Here is a 16,143-nt window from a genome sequence, read left to right on the forward strand (position 1 = left end):
GAATAGGTCTTAGTCTTTCTATATTTTAATGTTGATATTTTGGAAATAGGTATGTGGAAAAACAACTTTCTTCAAAATAACTTAGAAATAATGTAACAATTTTCTAAATCATGATTTTTCTGGAATTTGACCCTGAAAAGGATAATCATAAATTTTTTTAACCTCTGTCCTTAAGACCACCTTGTGGAGCAGAACCACTAGACCTATTGCATTATTGCATTCCATCCTCTGGATTAGTTGTGGCTTTTTATTTTTTAAGTTAAAATTAAAAGTAACATCAGTTTGATGAGTTAATGCTAAGCAAACAGAATGTTGGCCCACTTCCTCTACCATTTTTGGTGGAGCTGAAGGGATGAACAGTGAAAATACTCCCATCTATTGGATATAACTTGGGGTACAGTCAGAAAGAGTGGGAAATAAGTCCAAAGCATAGAACAGTCGGGGTGTTTCTGCTCTTCTGAAAATGAACATCAGACATAGGAGGTGGAAAGCAGGGAAGTCTACTGGGAAAAGATATCAGGAACAGAACAAGGAACCCCTCCTCCTCCTCCTCCAACTCCCTCCTATGCTTGTGAACTTAAAATATCATGGACCTAGAGAGTAAAATATATTATAAAATACATCAAGACATCACCAAGTCAGCTTATTGGAGGGGCAGGGTGGGAAGAGCCTCTAGAGAGGAAAAGAATTTCCATTAAAAAATATTTTTTTTAAGATTTTATTTATTTATTTGACAGAGAAAGACAGCCAGTGAGAGAAGGAACACAAGCAGGGGGAGTGGGAGAGGAAGAAGCAGGCTCCTAGCAGAGGAGCCTGATGTGGGGCTCGATCCCATAACGCTGGGATCACGCCCTGAGCCGAAGGCAGACGCTTAACGACTGCGCCACCCAGGCGCCCCCCATTAAAAAATATCTTAAAAGTAAGTTAAATTATATTACCCTCAGGTCATTAAAAAATACAGGCGGTGATTTCACTGAAACTCAGTGTTTCAATGAAGCATATTACCAATTAGACTTTTTTTTTTTTAGTTTGAAACAATGGCAGAGTTCCTATGTATCACTGATCCAAATTTCCCCAACGCTACTATTTTACATAACCACAGGTTATCAGAACCAGAAAAATAGCTTATCACTAATTAGTTTTTGAAGATTCCAAAGTTTTCAAGGTTAATAGTATTTTTAAATCCCTTGTGAATATTGGGAAGGGAAATTTCCTTAGAAACAGCCTGGCCAGAAAGGTCAAGGAGATGATGGGCAGAGAGATTAAGTGCTTTAGCCAGCACCAGAATTACACTCTGAGTACTATTTCTTAACTCCGCCTGAACATACAAATCACTGGAGGATAGGCAAAAATCCAAACACTGGCTGGGCCCACCCTACATTAATTACACCAACCTCTGCAGGTAAGGCTCAAGCATCAGTATGTTTTCAAAACTCCCCAGATTCCAATTCACAGCCAGGGTTCAGAACTTCGCATGTAGGGATTTACTAAATAAAACTGATTTAATGCTTTTTTTTAAATGAGGTTTCTGAGTATGTTTTGCTTTAGTGACATCATTGACAAATACCCAAATGCATTTAAACTTCCTTTGCTCTGAAGATCCAAGGTTCAGTGCACTTTTCATAATTAAACAAAGTAAGCCTTAAACCCGAGCTATGTAATAGAAAGATAGTGGGACTTCTCATCCCTAGCCAACCATCTCAGAGGTTCAAGCGTGGGATAAAAAGAGTAAACCAAGATCTACTCATTTTTTCCAACTCTAGACTCTAGTAGTTTTTGTCAGTATCGTTATTTTTACTCCAAATTTGAGGAAATTCTGGGAATCTAACATCCCCGAGGGGAAAAAACACAAATGAGACTGATTTCTCCCATTGTGCCTAACTGTGGTAACCAATATGAATACATTGATCCCAAGGTATAATCCAATTACCTCTGTAAAGTTCTCGCCCTATTTTTGGAAACCAGGGATTTTCCAGATTACTGTAAACTGGCCATATCATTGGCTCGGGCCAGAGTTTCGCAAGCGAACAGGCGAAAGCAGCCTCTCTCCTGGTCATTATGAACCCTTCGCCTTACTTCGATACCACGGGGAATTACATGCTCATCGGACAGCTTTTTTTGGGGGGGGGGAGGAGGACCAAGGCAGTTCACATTCGTGTTTTCTAAAAATACTGTAAAGCAGCCCTCTCCAGATTCCTTGCGCGTCACTTTAAATTACAAATTGGTCCGCGCACGACAGCAGAGTAACCGCTTCTATCCGCCAATGCTGGCGGAGGTCGGTCCAAAGTTTCCCTTTGTACCCACTGAACTCCGCCGCGCAAATGCTAAAAGTTAGGAGGACGAGAGACGGAAGCAAGACGCACGCTCTAGACAAATAACCAAAATCGCGCAGGGATTATAGCAAATTCTCCCAACTCTACTTGGGGATAAAGTAGCTTGTAAAGTTCCCTTATAACACTTGTGTCTAATACTATTAAAAACGCGGCGGCTAAGACCTGATTTAGCTAAAGAGACGGCCTGCTCGACCACTCCGGGGCCCCAGCCGAGAGGTCACCAAGCGACAGCACGATCCCACACCGCAGCCAGCGGCTCCACCGGCGGCGCAGGCCTAGGGGAGGCCTGAAGGGACTAGTTGGCGCGCAGCAGCCGGGCGTGGTGACGTCAGGGCGGAAGCGCACGCTGCGTGAAGCGGCCCAGAACCCGGCGGTCACGGGAATATCCGTCGCGCCGAGGACGCTGGTTAGTCTCGCTCCGGGTTCCGGCTGCGTTGGGCGTGCGTGCAGCTCGCTGAGACTATGGCGTCCGGGCCTCACCCGACCGCGACCGCTGCCGCCGCCGCTTCGTCAGCCGCCCCGAGCGCGGGCGGCTCCAGCTCTGGGACGACGACCACGACGACGACCACGACGGGAGGGATCCTGATCGGCGACCGCCTCTACTCGGAAGTTTCGCTCACCATCGACCACTCGCTGATTCCGGAGGAGCGGCTTTCCCCTACCCCGTCAATGCAGGACGGGCTCGACCTGCCCAGCGAGACCGATTTGCGCATCCTGGGCTGCGAGCTCATCCAAGCCGCCGGCATTCTCCTCCGGTTGCCGCAGGTCAGTGCGCCGGCCCTGGGCCGGCAGAGTACGCCTCCTCATCCCCGCTGTCCCTTCCGCATCCCAGTATCACCGTGTCTCGGTAGGGTGGGGATGCTTCTTCGGGCTCTCCAGCCACGGGTTCCAGCCGGATCCCGGGCGTGTCGAAGGCAGGAGGGCGCGGAGGCGAAGGGAGGACCCGGCAGCGAGCAGTTCTCGGCGGGAGGGGGAGGGGGAAGCGAGCGGCGGCACAAAATGGCGGCTGCGCCTGGTGCGGGCCCGCCTGACCCCTGCGCCTCCGTTCTTCTCTCTTGTCTGCAGGTGGCGATGGCAACGGGGCAGGTGTTGTTTCATCGTTTTTTCTATTCCAAGTCTTTCGTCAAACACAGTTTCGAGGTAAGCATCGCGGGGGCGGGTGTGAAGGGATTTCTTCATCCGGAAACGGGAGGGAGGGGTAGTGTCTCCAGCCAGCTTTTCTAGAAAGGGAGTGGTTAGTTTAGGCCTTTGTACCTAGTTCCCACCAACCATGAAGCAAAGAGTTTGGAATGTGTTTGAAAACTATAAAGCATATCTTGAGCCCAGGTGTCCTCTTAGCGAAAATTAACATTTTAACCAAATTCAAAACTCCGGGAATGAGACTGAACTTGACTCTGGATTCAAAATTAAGATTACTTAAGCAGTAAAAAAGAAAACATAGTATTAGCGTATCTGCTAAACCTATGGCCTAGAAATGCCCATCGTACGTTTATTTCACCAAAAGTTGTCCCAGTTGTGTCCTAAAATTTTTTCATCAGAATTAAACTTTGAGAGGGGGCGCTTTTTCCAAATTTTACTTAATAGTGCTATAATCTAACAACCTTTTATTGGATTGTGGGTTATTTCAGATTGTTGCCATGGCTTGTATTAATCTTGCATCAAAAATTGAAGAAGCACCTAGAAGAATAAGAGATGTGATTAATGTATTTCACCACCTACGCCAGTTAAGAGGAAAAAGGTAAGATTGGCATTATTGAACACAGTATTTCTTGCTGCTACTGTATTGTGCACCAATCATCAAATCAAAACATTCTTTCCTCTCAAAACTGATGCAAAGGAAAACCGGCTTTAATATAGGTGTTAAAATCCACATAGGAGCTCACTAATACTTAAATTAATTTGAAACCACAATTAACCAGCTATCTAAAGTTTGTAGAGGCAGTTGCATTTATGGACAATCCTAACAGTGCTGTGAAGCCAGTCCTGGGGCTTAAGATTAAACAAGAAAGGGAATACGTTTGGCTCAAGTGTGAGTGTATTCTGTAAGTTATTTCCCCCCCTCCCCTCTCTTGGAAGACTGAAGGCTGGAAGTGTGAACACTGCAGTTCAAGTTACTATTGTGGCAAAGTCTTGTGTAGATGTTTTTCTACTCGAAGTCCCAGTTAATTCTTTATCAATTGAGGTTGGCTTTTGTTAGAATACTTCTCAACATTGAACTACGATATATCGCATTATACCGGATCTGAAAGGACTGCAGGATGATAAAGGTTGAAGTTTGAAGTCAAAGGGATTAAACAGGTATTTTGTTTTGGTCAGATACAGTATCAGTGAGTGGGGTAGAGAAACAACTAATTGATTGGGTTACATTTAGATAAAGCCCATTTTATTTGATCTCGTAAGAAGTAAGAAAATAGAGACCAAGTAGTGTTGTCTTACAGATTTTGTGGCCACATTACAACACTTTATGTGGACCTATGTGTTCATGTGAGGCAGTGCCAAAAAGTTTTAGTTGCAGGGCTTCCTGCATCTAGAGGTGACTTCTAGTACATGCTGCAGAAGGAGATATTTGGTGTAGATTAGTTTTTGTGTTAACTTTTTAAAGAATTGTGGTGATGTTAGATAACTTACACTGTGGGTGTTAGTTTTAAAAGGATTTTAAGTTGTTGGGGGTTGGATGTCAGTTAGTACCAAATTAGTATCCTATGTGAGTGGTTGTTACTGGCTGATCTTACAAGTTGGCAGTAATGGAACTATCCAGAGACAAACAGTAATCTTTAGTCTAGTTACATAGTCTGAAACATTGCTACCCATATAGTTTTCACAGCATTTTTTCAGTTTTCTTACATTCTTTTTCTGCCATCTTTTCTCTTTCATCCTAACCATGTCCAGGGATAGACTAATTTTTTATTTCATTTTAAAATATCTTTTAGCTTCTTGGTAAGGAATCCCTGGATATTGGGAAGATTTCAGATTGGTATTTAGTATGGTCTGAGCTAAAATTTGTTTTTAGATATCTAGCTGATTCTTCAGGGAGTTTAAAACAAAATGACAGTAATAAAGAGGCTTTTTATCCTTAGTCAAAGGATTCTGTTTGCCTAAAGGAGTTTCTGTCAGTACTCATTGAATCATTGAGCCAACTATTGTATTATCACTTAACAATGGTTATCTACTTTGAAGTTTTTCTATGAGACTTACAGTATTCTTCCTTGATGTCAGAGTAGGTCTTTTTAATCATAAAAACCTTGGAATTTAAAACATCTCACCTGACTGACTGTTGTGTCTGATGTAATAGTGTGTTTTGGTCATTATTACAGAGAAATTGACTTTGTCTCGATCTTACAAGTCTGATTATAGCATGAAATTTAAAAGGAGTTGTTAATTGCATGGAAGCCTTTTTTTTTTAAAGCAGGATGTAAAAGTGTTTCTATGCATATTACAAGTTTTCTCAGACACATAACTTGTATATGTTATTAACTTCAACTCTTTTTTCCCTTGCAACCGACTATACAGCGACCAGCTACATTTACCAAAGCCTGGGTGATGTGGAGTGGTACATAGAGATGAAGCTGTCGTCATGGCAACAGTGAGTGAAGTATCGAAAATCCCCAAGGAGAAGCCAGTGCTCTGAGAATAGGTCACTGGAATCGGGGACTAACAGGTTGGCCACTGGTGAACCATTTAGAAAAACTCCTGTTTCTTGTTATAAGCTTTTGTCTTTGCTGTCCAAGTTATTAGAACTATAGCTTGGTATGTTTTTATGTAGAGTAATATCACTAGAAAGTACTACAGTATTACACTTAGTTAGTTAAATAGCGTATCAGTTTATCTTAATGATGCTCCGGTTTATGCATAGCTTTAAATTGTAGTGTGATCTTGGTAATTACAAAGGAGGCATCATTTTTGTAGCCTTTAGGTCATTTTTCAGTCCTAATTACACACTTGAATCACCAGAGGAGCTTTTAGAAAGTACCAATGCCCAAGTCCTGTCCTGGATTATTTGATTCCCCCCTTCAATTTTTTGTAGTTTCATAATTTCCTAAGCTCAGAATAAAAGGCTGAATTGAAAGGGAAGGTTGTCTTTTTAGTAGTTTCCAATTTTAATTTGCTTTCGAGATGCAGCATATTTCCAGAAAATTAAGCATTTTCTGTAATTGTAAGGAGCCCACATGCATCCTTGAAGGCTTCTCTGAAGGCAAATCTTCAAACTGATGCAACCACTCATTGATGAATATGGTGTGGTATTTTCAACATGTATACAGTTTAGAGATGAAGTTGGAAGGGTATGAAGTGATCTTGTCATTTAGTCCAACCTCTCTATTTTAGTGGCTCTAAAGGTGTGGTGGCTTTCAGTGTGTTTAAACACTGCTAAAGAAGGAACATTCCTTTGGAGTGGGCATTACACATTTCTGTATATTGAACAACAGTCTGGCTCCCTGTAATCTACTTAATCTCATTTTTTAGTATAGTCTGTTGAAGAGCTAGTTCCAAATTTTCTAGGTCTTGTACCACATGAGTGAGACTAACCATGTTTGGATCTCCTATTCCTTATTTTTTCTTTTCCTTCCCCGCCCCTGTTAAGTTGTGTTTCATCTAAATTAATGATGCTGAGGAAAAGTTATTCTGAGAGACCAGACAGACTTCCAGCAACCAAAGCCTAAGATTTCCTGTTAAGCCTAAAATTTGAAAATTGTTGTTCTCATTTAATTTGAAAAATCTGACAAACTCAAAAATGGGAGAGGTAGAGTTAGGTTTGGTTGGTTATTGATAATGAAAATTTTTTTTTCTCCGAGTTGATGAAAGTTCTCTTTTTATGAGATTTAAGAATGTCACCTAAAACTTACTGGAAAGTTTACCGAATTGGAGATGAAGAAATTCTAGCAAGCCTCAGTTCCATTTTATGTGCTTGCTGCCATAGGCAATACTACTTGATACTTTGTTAACAAAAGTACGGGAACAACTTGCTTAGACAGTTTCCTTTAACCTTTTCTTACTGCTGACTTAAGGGGACACATTCTCCTTCTGATACAAAATAATCTTTATAAGGTAATTTACATGTTCTTTGAGCCTTCCTTGATTTAAAACCAATTCTTGACAAAACGAAGTTAGCAAATTACATACCTACAAAGTTGTTAACTTTCAAAACTAGGTAATAGAAGGCCTAAGCCAGAAGTTGAGTATATAGTTGAATTATGGTAAATAATGAGTTTGGTTTCCTTAATTGGGTTTTGGCGTTCACTGGGATTTTGATACACAAAGAAGGGAAAATAAAGATTGTGGCAGAATAAATGGAAAATAACAATTCATTTAAGCAGAATTAATGAATAAGTAAGCCTGATTTGGGATCAGATAGTACCCATTATTCAAAGAAGTGTTTAGTTGGCTAATTGCAGAGAAAACGAATTTTAACAGAATTTTAAAGGCAGCTCTTAAAGCAGGCTTAGTAAAAGGTGTACATGAGTTTGCTCAACACAAAAGGGGGGGAATGAGAAAACTGATTTTATAAAATTTTGTTTTTAGGACTGTAAACAGTTTACGGTCTGAATTACAGGGGGTAAAGAGTGGTAAAGAGTTACGGATATTCTATTTCCTAATACCTGTTAAAGGAGGGACATAAAATGACTAGTTTTGAGAGTCTGAGGTGTGGATTTGACTTTTTTCCAAATTTCCTGTTATGGTGATACATCTTGAAAAATTAAAAACCTTAAGATTTTTGGGTTACATTTTCATGTGTACATGGATTGCTGTGAAGTTAATTTTTTCCCAAAAAGCAATTAACTTGTAGTCTATTGTTCTAATCAAATAGATTCATTGTTATCCCCTGTCCAGTTGGTGGCCTCATTCCTCACACTTTTCATAGCTGAAATGGGAATTGAACTGAGGGAAGCCAGTTTTCAGCATTATTTAAGTAAGCAAGCTTCCATCTTGTCAGGTTTGCCAACTTTATTGTTTAATGTAATTTGATAAAAATCCTATTGTATGAAATAATTTGAAATAGTCTAATAAGCATTCCAGTTGCTGTAATTTTAGATGGATGTAAGGAAGGAAAATAAAGCAGATTTTTAGATAATATGTCACTACAGGGCTAGTTAACTGCAGCTCATTTCAGATTGTTTTCCAGTATTTAAGTGGATATATTTAAATATGAGCTTACGTTTTTTGAATTTGGTGTGCATGGTAAAATGAGTTGTGAGTTGGGGTGATATTCAAAATGACTATCCTTTAAAAACAGTTGTATTCTGCCTAGAGCAAAAACTCTTGAATATTTTGGCTGAAAATAAATTCAGTATGCGGAAAAATATTTAAATGTTCTCCCCATATAGATACCTTATAATCAAAAATACTTATTCTCCATATATACATACATATATACATATATACATACATATATACACACACACACACACACACACACACACCATATAAACATGTCTTAATGAAAATGTACTTCCTGGTGGCTGGATCTAAAAATGTATCAAATGAAGGACATTGGGAAATGAAAGTCCACAAGTCCTGACCGAAAACAAACTTCTTGGGAAGAAACCAATTTTGAATCTCAGATTTAAATCAGATAGTCTTTTAATTGAGCATGCTATTTCCAAAGCATTGAACCATTGATAGCTTCCTGTGTTACAGCTTTAAGAAGCTATCAGAATTTAGTCTGGCACAGAGACCTTGAGTGTTCTTCTGGTTCCTTCATTATGGTCTCCCTTCTCTTTTACATTGCATTCTAAAGAAAGTTACTCTGCCTAATAACGACAACTCAGACCAAATTTAAGCTTAGTTTTATTGATCACTTTTAGTTTTGAATCTGATGTTTAAAACATTTCTTTTTGTAATTGAGCCGAGTCTTCAGTTTTCAGATTTTCTTTGACAGTGGTGGATTCTTAGAACAGTTTGTTTAAGCAAATTGTCCACTTAGGGGAATCTGGATTAGCTACCTACCATTTTTTCCTCTCTGATTTTTACTTTGGCCATGAACTACGCAAGAGCTGATATTTTAGAAAACAAATGAAATCATTATAATCTATGAAGTCTTTATAGTAAATATTTTCAAGAGCACATTAGTTTTGTCATTGGAAAGAGTATGGAGACTGATGGGGTTTGTGATGATAAACCAACAATCACTTATGTTTATCTATATACACACACACACACACACACACTCACACCCCTAAAAGATAATCACGAAAAAGATCAACAAAGGCTAGATAGAAGCATTAAAGTGAATAGAGTGAATTTTTCACTACAGGGTCAAGTTAGTTTCTGTAGAAACTTAGTTGAGTGTATGTTTATTTAGCATAACTTGGACAGCACAAGATTAATGCTTTAACTTGTTTGCAGGAGTTTAAAAAGCTGGTTTCTGTTGCCAATAGTTGGTTGGAAGGGAAAATGGAGATGCCACAAATAAAATTTTTTGGATGTGCAAAACAGTTTTGATTTTATTTCTTACAAACTATAGGACTCCAAGCCCCCTGATCCTTGATCAGAACTACATTAACACCAAAAATCAAGTTATCAAGGCAGAGAGGAGGGTGCTAAAGGAATTGGGATTTTGTGTTCATGTCAAGCATCCCCATAAGGTGAGTTGTAGAGTGCAGAAATTACATTCGTAAGTATTAGGGTTTTTCTTAAAATTATGTCTTAATGAATTTATATTACGGTTATTTTTGAGAGTTAACCTTGGTTTTAAAAAGCATTCTTTATAAATTTATCAGTAAAATAGGAGTCAAAAAGACTTGGGTTCTAATCTTCACTCTTCATTGTGTGGGCATAGAGAAGTTCTTTTTTTCCTCTGTGGTAAACCCAGTTTCCCTACCTGAAAACAGACAGTGAAGTACCTTATTCCTAGGAGTAAATAATACACATCTGCAGAAGCACCTGGCATGCTACCTGTTGCACAGTGAAATGTTCAAAGCATGGTGGCTGCTCTCTGTTACCATTACTGTACCTTTATAGGTTTCTCCAGTATCTCTCTTGGCTTACATATGATCATAAGAGCACAGTAGTTACCGTATGGGTGCTCTGGGAACAGGACTATCTGTGATAGAAACTTGTCTCTGCCTTTAGTTCTGTGACTTTGGCAAATATCTCTGTTCCTCAGATTCCACATCTTCAAGATTGTAAAATGGAAATAATTGATTATAGAGGTCCAGAAAGCTCTGACTTGAACTGTGGTGGAGCTATTTATATATAGCATTTATTTATCACACTTCTACGTAATAAGCTTCACTGCAGAAAGAGTAGTGTTTACTTATTTTAATACCCACTGCATTACGTAATATACTCATTGTGTAACTTTAAAAACCTAGTCTATGGTTTCTGGACATGGAGGAATTGTACCCTGGGAAATTAATTGAAGTAATCTCCTGCCACAGTGCCTGTCACATAGTAAAGTGTTCATGAGAAATTATATATTGTTTTTAATTGATTTACTTCTCATTTTTTTCCTGTGCAATTTTGGATCATATTTGAAATTTTTATAGAATGTAGTAGCATAATAACCCACATTGCCTGTAATGTACATTTTAGGTTGGTCTGTATTATCTGTGCACAGTTTGTAGAAGAGTTAAAACTTGGACCTAACATTTCAATTACTTGTAGTCGTTGAACTCTGTACTCTGAAAGACCCACCGATATGCTAAATTGAGTTTTTTTCCCTTGTCCTTCAGATCATTGTTATGTATTTACAAGTCTTAGAATGTGAACGTAATCAAACCCTGGTTCAAACTGCCTGGTAAGTTGCTTTTTTATATTTTTCTCTAGCCAGGAAAACAGAAGCAGAAATAAAGTAAGTTTCATTTTCCCTTTCCAAAATAATGAGAGGAGTTTGTTTGGTGCTTTTTGTTTTTTTTTGTTTTTTAACCAAAAGGTAAATAATGCTTATTTCTGCTTCCTGTTTTCTTGGCTTGACTAATTGCTTTCAATGGAGAACTCAATTTAACTTTGTTCTTTTTTCTACTCTTTAATTAAAGGGTAGTCCATGATGGTAAGTCATAGAACTCTGCCCTCTGCACTTCAGCCCATGACCTCAGGATGGCCTGATTGGCTGCCCTGCTCTCCAGCCAATCCAGTGCAAGCTCTGATCCGAGATTCACTGAAGTGGTCCATATCCATCTGGCAGCATCTTCTAGTTCTGTCGGGGTGTCAAAAGGATTTGTATATTTGCTTCTAGAAGTAACTATTCAACATGCCTATGTATATAATGTATACCTGTACCTATCAAAATGAATAGTTCATTTTTGATAGATTTGTTGTCCAGCCATTATGAATTAAATGATTTTTTTGTTAGGAGTTTGACTTAGATTTCTATTTTTAGTATGTATAGCATGGATTCTACCAAAGGAAACCACAACTTGCTGCTTAAAATGGGCGCCATTCCCATACTGGATGAATGACAGCTGCTGGACTATTGAGGCAATAATAGAAATAGATTTTTAAGAGAGATGTTAATATTAACATAAGCACTTTAGAACTTGGAGTTTTGACATGAAGATGTTTGATTTGGAGGGCTGGCTTATTTTAAGGTAAAACAAGGAATTTGGTCCAGCTACACCTACTTTTTCAAGACTGTTGATGATGTGCAAGAGTTGAGTAATTTTTATGTTCTGGACTTAATGACTGCCATGCTTCTTTATGATTCAGTAAATACTAGTAATACTAGAAAAGTCTAATTGCTTTTATGATATGCATGACATTTTTAATATATTTTTAATATATGCTCTATAAAACATCTAAGCACTTATTTCATGGGTAAGGATTTTTAAGAAATAGTCTTTTAGTTTAACCTTACAAACAGTTTGTGAAATTTCTTAATACTTTAGGGATATTGTGGGGAGGGTTCACTAATAAAAAGTCCAGCAGTTTATTAACTGAAGTAGTTTATTGTTTTGTTCATACTTATCACCAAAAAAGGTATGTAAACAAGGCTGTTTTGTATATTTACTGCTCTTCCCTACCTAAATTTTCTGAAGTAGCTGAGATTTCTTAATATAACTTGGTGAGTGCTTACTGAAAATGCCTTTTTACCCCTGTCACAGTATTTTGAGCTTTTGAAAGAACTTGGTTGACACTGCTTTTCATTGTGGATAAAGGAGAGATGGTCAATAATTAATGGCTCGAAGTATTGTTGGAGTGGTTTATCATTTCTGAAACTAGTTATGTCAGAATTGACTTTCAAAGCATTGCTTTTCATAGAAGTACATAAAAACTTCTCAAGTTCTATTTGGAATAATACGGATTATTTTTAAAGGACTTTGGTCATATATAGGAAAACTGAAGAATGGTTCTAGTGTTAAATTCTTAATCTCTTACTGATTTTTGAGTTAAGAATTGTTATATGCTAGAATATGAGGATATGAATATAAATATGAGAAGAAAAAAGAATAAAGTAGATTGAGTCTCCAATTTTACATAAGCTTCAGAGGACTGTTTGTTTATGTGCAAAGCTTATGGTTGAAATATTTTTCAGGAATTATATGAATGACAGTCTTCGAACCAATGTATTTGTTCGATTTCAACCAGAGACTATAGCATGTGCTTGTATCTACCTTGCAGCTAGAGCTCTTCAGGTAGGTATATATAGCCTGTTCTGTTCTATAGGATAAATCACAAGAATTAGTAGTCCTGATAAAAACTGAAATTTGATCTAAACCATGCTGTTTTTATGGTTCAGATTCCATTACCAACTCGTCCCCATTGGTTTCTTCTTTTTGGTACTACGGAAGAAGAAATCCAGGAAATCTGCATAGAAACGCTTAGGCTTTATACCAGAAAAAAGGTAGTTGTTTACTCATGTTTGTGTTAATACTTTTTAAGTGCTAGGAGTCTAAACTAACACAAGGGAAAAATACTAACTTCATTTTCTTCCATCAGCCAAACTATGAATTGCTGGAAAAAGAAGTAGAGAAAAGAAAAGTAGCCTTACAAGAAGCCAAATTAAAAGCCAAGGGGTTGAATCCCGATGGAACTCCAGCCCTTTCAACCCTTGGTGGATTTTCTCCAGCCTCTAAACCATGTAAGATATATTCAGAATTGAAATGATTTGGGCACTGTAGATGTGTGACGATTAGAAAGCTTTAGCATTTAGGGGCGCCTGGGTGACTCGTTGAGCATCCAACTCCTAATTTTGGCTTAGGTCATGATCTCAGGGTCATGAATCCAGCCCCATGTCAGGCTCTGTACTCCGTGCAGAGTCCCGCTTGAGATTTTCTCCCTCCCCCCAATAAATAAATAAATATATTTTTAAGGTTTAGCATTTAGTAGTGGCATAGAAACAATGATAAGAGAAGTTATTACTGTTGTCTCTTAATGATCATCAACTCAAGACTAATACTTGAAAGCATGGTACTTTGAGTTACATTTAGAAACAACTTTTTGGCCCTCTGTTAAATCCCAATAGGTAACATTGTCTTTTTTTTTTTTTTTTTTTAAGCCTCGCCAAGAGAAGTGAAAGCTGAAGAGAAGTCCCCAATCTCTGTTAATGTGAAGACCGTCAAGAAAGAACCTGAGGACAGACAACAGGCTTCCAAAAGCCCTTATAATGGGTGAGTAAACTTGAGATAGAAAACTTGTCTAAGGAATCTTTTATGTGTTTAATTTCTAACATACTAAACATGTATCTAAAATAATGGGCTTTGTGTGTGTGTGTGTGTGTTTTCTTCAAGTGTAAGAAAAGACAGCAAGAGAAGTAGAAATAGCAGAAGTGCTAGTCGGTCAAGGTCAAGAACGCGATCACGTTCTAGATCACATACTCCAAGAAGACAGTAAGTAAACACTCGCAGAGAAAGCAGTCTTATTTGGAGTAAGGTTCCTGCTTATTAAAAAAAAATTGAACATAGGTGTTTTCACAGTTGGGCTAGATATAGTTTTTTAACATGAGGTATAAATTATGAAAAATGAGTTTGGAAATACATCCTGCCTATATGTGGCTTTTTTGTTTTGGGGTGCTGTAGCTTACGAGCATTCTATTCTGTCTTTGCCCATTTTTTTGAAGATTGTAGGGGTTGGCCATAAAGTGCTATTGTGGAAAGCTATGATATCCTGTTTATAATGTGTGAAAATAGTGTTTTGTTCAATTTCATTAGAAAATATACTATTTTATTAAACTGTTAATTAACAACCAATACTCAAGTTGATCATAGCCAAAGAGTCTTTCCTAGTGAGTTTTGTAATTAGATTGCTAGCTGCTTGTGTCTGTTCAGTGGCTCTTTTGAGCATGTGTGAGATACTAAATAGCATAGTTATCCAGGACACTTTGTAAAAATCACTAAGTACTCTTCTCTTTGCCATATAGACATACAGTACATTTAAGATTTGTCTGATACAGGCTGGATGGGAGTTAGTGTGGGGTAGGGAGATTTAATGTAAGTTTTCTGTCTGGCCTGTACTGCTGCAGGTCAGTAGTTTTGTGCTGAGCTTGTTATAAGCACCACCAGAATAATCTGTTCCCAGCAGAAACTGAATCTAAACCTCAAATTTTTATTATCTAAGTTATAATAATAGGCGGAGCCGATCTGGAACATACAGCTCAAGATCAAGAAGCAGGTCTCGCAGTCACAGTGAAAGCCCAAGAAGACATCATAATCATGGTTCTCCTCACCTTAAGGCCAAGCATACCAGAGATGATTTAAAAAGTTCAAATAGACATGGTCATAAAAGGAAAAAATCTCGTTCTCGATCTCAGAGCAAGTCTCGGGATCATTCAGATGCTGCCAAGAAACACAGACACGAAAGGGGACATCATAGGGACAGGCGTGAAAGGTCTCGCTCCTTTGAGAGGTCCCATAAAGGCAAGCACCATGGTGGCAGTCGCTCAGGACATGGCAGGCACAGGCGCTGACTTTCTTCTTGAGCCTGCATCAGTTCCTGGTTTTGCCTATCTACAGTGGGGTGTATGGACTCATAATCAAAAACATTAAAAGCAAACTCATTAGGATTTGATTTCTTAAAACCTTCTAGGTCTCTAAAACACGGAGGACATTTTCTTTTGGAAAGAACTATGTTTTTTTTGTTCTTGTTTTCTTGGGTTTTTTTTTTCCCCTTCTTTTTTGGTTTTTGTTTTGGGGGGTGTGTGTTTTTTTTGCACATTAAAATGCCCTAGCAGTATCTAATTGAAAACCATGGTCAGGTTCAATTGTACTTATTATAGTTGTGTATTGTTTATTGCTATAAGAACTGGAGCGTGAATTCTGTAAAAATGTATCTTATTTTTATACAGATAAAATTGCAGACACTGTTCTATTTAAGTGGTTATTTGTTTAAATGATGGTGAATACTTTCTTAACACTGGTTTGTCTGCATGTGTAAAGATTTTTACAAGGAAATAAAATACAAATCTTGTTTTTCTAAACTGCTTCAAATATCTTATTTAAATAAATTATTAAAGAGTAAAATTTTAATAGTAAAGTGCCTGTACTGATTTTCTGACAAACCTATTCTTCCATTAGTTATGGTTTAAGATTATTAAATGCAGTTCTTATCTGCACTGGGAGCTATTGTAAAAGTCTTTGCCTCATATGCAAGAAACAAACGGGAGTTGTGCAACAATGTAATTTTAAATGTTATATTGTAGCACTAAACCAGTCTTCAAATCGAAGTGTATTTGCACATAAATAGTGCTTAAAATTAACTTAAGAAATGGTTAAGTAAGCTGCCATCTTGAACAAATCGAAACTTCTAAAATGACAGTAAATCAGACCCAACTATTGACCTTTAAATGTTTTTCTTTAAGTTAGATATTTAGAGATGATTTTTATCTAGGCTAGGAGGATTCAGTAATAAAATGAGGCTCCTCTGGACTTGGCTAGGGCTA

The 16,143-nt window shown here is 38.0% G+C and overlaps 1 protein-coding gene across 4 annotated transcripts; it reads left to right on the plus strand.

The window, feature by feature from the left end:
• Nucleotides 1–809: 809 nt before the first annotated feature.
• CCNL1 (cyclin L1) lies at nt 810–15,677 on the plus strand. Of its 4 annotated transcripts, none has more exons than XM_008706762.2 (11): nt 847–3,098; nt 3,399–3,473; nt 3,962–4,071; nt 9,793–9,913; nt 11,003–11,067; nt 12,802–12,901; nt 13,006–13,110; nt 13,206–13,347; nt 13,765–13,876; nt 13,997–14,095; nt 14,823–15,677. In XM_008706762.2, the coding sequence occupies exons 1-11, from the start codon at nt 2,796–2,798 to the stop codon at nt 15,169–15,171; spliced, it is 1,581 nt and encodes a 526-aa protein (XP_008704984.1). In that variant the 5' UTR covers nt 847–2,795; the 3' UTR covers nt 15,172–15,677. The 4 variants fall into 4 exon arrangements, 3 of the variants coding, with proteins under 3 accessions (XP_040492574.1, XP_008704984.1, XP_040492575.1); XM_040636641.1 differs by lacking the exon at nt 847–3,098 and adding an exon at nt 5,844–5,916 and having other exon boundaries at nt 3,455–3,473; XM_040636640.1 differs by lacking the exon at nt 14,823–15,677 and having other exon boundaries at nt 831–3,098; nt 13,997–14,099.
• Nucleotides 15,678–16,143: the final 466 nt, after the last annotated feature.

Source organism: Ursus maritimus, unplaced genomic scaffold (genome assembly GCF_017311325.1).
Source record: "Ursus maritimus isolate PB19 unplaced genomic scaffold, ASM1731132v1 scaffold_20, whole genome shotgun sequence".
NCBI classification, from domain to species: Eukaryota; Metazoa; Chordata; class Mammalia; order Carnivora; family Ursidae; genus Ursus; species Ursus maritimus.

What these genes read in the sequence shown, in the direction of transcription:
- CCNL1 (XM_008706762.2), top strand. Translation starts at nt 2,796, where the DNA reads ATGGCGTCCGGGCCTCACCCGACCGCGACCGCTGCCGCCGCCGCTTCG. An exon ending in TTGCAGCTAGAGCTCTTCAG is followed by an intron (nt 12,902 to 13,005) that starts GTAGGTATATAT and finishes TTTATGGTTCAG; the next exon opens with ATTCCATTACCAACTCGTCC. An exon ending in TCCAAAAGCCCTTATAATGG is followed by an intron (nt 13,877 to 13,996) that starts GTGAGTAAACTT and finishes GTTTTCTTCAAG; the next exon opens with TGTAAGAAAAGACAGCAAGA.